General features: G+C 55.0%; 1 protein-coding gene across 1 annotated transcript in view; it reads right to left on the minus strand.

Moving 5' to 3' along the window:
* Positions 1-862: 862 nt before the first annotated feature.
* Positions 863-2,560, minus strand: part of TMEM187 (transmembrane protein 187) — a 6,145-nt gene continuing 4,447 nt past the window's right edge. The window contains 1 exon segment of the mRNA XM_006166679.3: positions 863-2,053. Coding sequence (XP_006166741.1) covers positions 1,041-2,053 — 1,013 coding nt within the window. The 3' untranslated portion in view covers positions 863-1,040.

Genomic DNA, 2,560 nt, shown 5'->3' on the forward strand with positions numbered 1-2,560 from the left:
CAAGGGAGAGACCACCCCAACTCACAAGCCAGAGGCTCTCACAGGGCAGCAGCTTCAGAAATGATTGACTCCTGGAAGGTTTCTGGGAGGGAAGGAGCCTTGGGGACACAGACAAACACTGTTCTGCTCCTGTTCCTGCCCTCTGCCAGGTGATCCACCAAGAAGACCCCTGCCAGATGTGGCCCCCAAACATGAGAGTAAGCCTCTCTTCTCAGAAGTCACGGCAGACTAGAACAGCACCCAGGGCATGCTTCCAGGAGTCAATCACTTGGACACTTCCCAGCAGCCCACCTTGCACACCGTGGTGGTAGGTATTAAGTTTCCTCTTACAACCTTCACAACCAAATCTTAACACATGAATTTGGGGACACATGCCGTAGCAGAAGCCACCTAGAAATGGTGACTTACAGGGACCTGGGGTGTGTGAGGACTCCTCAGACCACGATCTAGGCTCTCCAGTGGTGACACTCGCACGCCCCAAGGAACCCTAGCTGCTAAGGGCACCTAAGCTACATCCTGGCCCTGAGGGCAGACCCACCGACCCCCCTGCCATAGAGAATTCAACTTTCAACATGTGTCTGCTTGAGATGCCCTCTGCCTTGTTTTACCATGGGGCTGAGAGGACAGTGGCTTTTGTGTGACCTGCCTATAGCTAGTATGAACATCAGTCAGCTTGGCAATGACAGATGTCTTGAGTTTGCTGGGCATGTGTTTAGTGTGACTTGGTGTCTGTGAACCCAACCACCTCTGGGGACATTCACTGCTGGCCCCACTGACCAGATCACCCAGTTGTCACCAGCCTGACCCTGTAATAGACACCTCAAAAATACTGCAGATGATAGGTCTCCAACAGCAAGCGGGCCACATATCTTGGGGTCATCCCCCGATGCTTTATTTTGAAACATGTCAAACCATGGAAAATGTATAAGAACAGTAGGATGGACACCCCTCTCCTGAAAGTCAGGCACGGAGATGGCAAAGTTTCACCCCAAAACTCCCAAGCACAGAGCACCGCGTGTCATGCAGCCTCCTCCAGCACCTCAGCGCACCTTCCCTGCACGGTGAGGTCTTTGGCAAGTGTTTAAATTGGTTAGAAACAAAAACACAAAGTGGAACTGGAGCACATCACAGACCTTGGACCAGAAGTGGCCAGTGAGGTGCTGGAAGAGACGCCACTGTGCGAGCTGATGGTCGCACAGCTTGAGGAGCAGGAAGCCCAGGCAGGACAGCACACCCAGCACTAGGTAGGTGGTGGAGGAGGCACTGCCGTAGCGTGCGTACACACGCAGGCTCTGCCCTCAGGCTGCTGCCACATGAACCCCCAGCGTGACCTCGAACCCATAGGGGTGCAGCAGAGCAAGGCTGTAGCTGGCCAGGGAGAGACACTCGATGGAGAGGAACAAGCAGGGCTTCCAGCCCCTGTCTAGGTAGAGGCACCAGGCCACTGGCCATGCAAAGATGGGCAAGGTGACCCACTGGTCAAGCACGGCAATGGGGTGCGTTTGCGTGGCGATCCGTAGCCACTGAATGGGGCCGTACAGTAGGGCCATGGCGGCAAAGACGTCCTTCAGGTACCGAGCCCTCCGTGCCTCGGCCAGGCGTCCCAGGGCGCTGGTGTCTGTCCGCAGCCAGTATAGCCCCAGGAACACATAGGCCAGGTTGATGAGCGAGTTGAAGGGCATGGCTAGCAAGGCAGGGAGGCTGGCTACTGGCATCTCTGCATAGTGCTCGTAGCCCACTTGGACAAAGACACCTTCAAATACGCCAGCATAGACGACAACGACACACAGGCTGCCAGCTGCCGCCACATGGAAGAGGGCCTGCCTTGACTCTGGCTTCATCAGGAACCCTTGGCACGCCTGGGCAGAGAGCTTCAAAGAGCGGCAGCCTTTGCCATGCGTTCGGAATTCAGATAAACAGCTTTTTGCAAAACACTCGCTGGCCTTCCAGCTGAGCTGGCGGGAAGGTGGCCGGTGATTTCCGCTGTTGATGCTGCGACCTCGCTGGGGAGCGGCAGTGGTGGACGGAGGAAAGCAGGAGTCCTGCTGACTGGCTGGAATGAACAAAAGGCCTTTCTGCCTGTTCCCTTTGTGGTTACAAAGAGTGAGGTTAGAAAATACATCCCCCAAACAGCCTCCATCTTCCTGGCTCTAAGCCTCAGGGTCCATCAACAGTTTTTAGCAGAAGAAAGAAGCAAAGGTGAACCAGTGCTCACAATACGTTCAACTCCTTAGGGCCTCTAGAAGCCTCCACTGCTGAGGGGTTTTGTGCTTTGGTCCTGCTCCCTTAAAGCCGCTGTGTTTGGAGACTTAGCTTTTCTAGGTCTGTCACCATGGCAGATGGACAGGCTCCCCACGTCAGCCCTTCTAACCCAATACCCAGCTGAGCTAGAGACAGCTCGTGGTCATCTGAGTTCTGGTATCTGAGACAAGGGACAGCAAAGCTCTTGAGGAAGAAGACGAACTATCTACTCTGCTCTTTGGAGGTCTGGCTGGGAGGCACAGGAACCCAACACCAGGGCCTTGCAGGCCTAATACCCTGGTTTATCCTTCTGCACTCC

The sequence above is a fragment of the Tupaia chinensis genome, unplaced genomic scaffold, assembly GCF_000334495.1.
Source record: "Tupaia chinensis unplaced genomic scaffold, TupChi_1.0 Scaffold144326_1, whole genome shotgun sequence".
Taxonomy (NCBI): domain Eukaryota; kingdom Metazoa; phylum Chordata; class Mammalia; order Scandentia; family Tupaiidae; genus Tupaia; species Tupaia belangeri.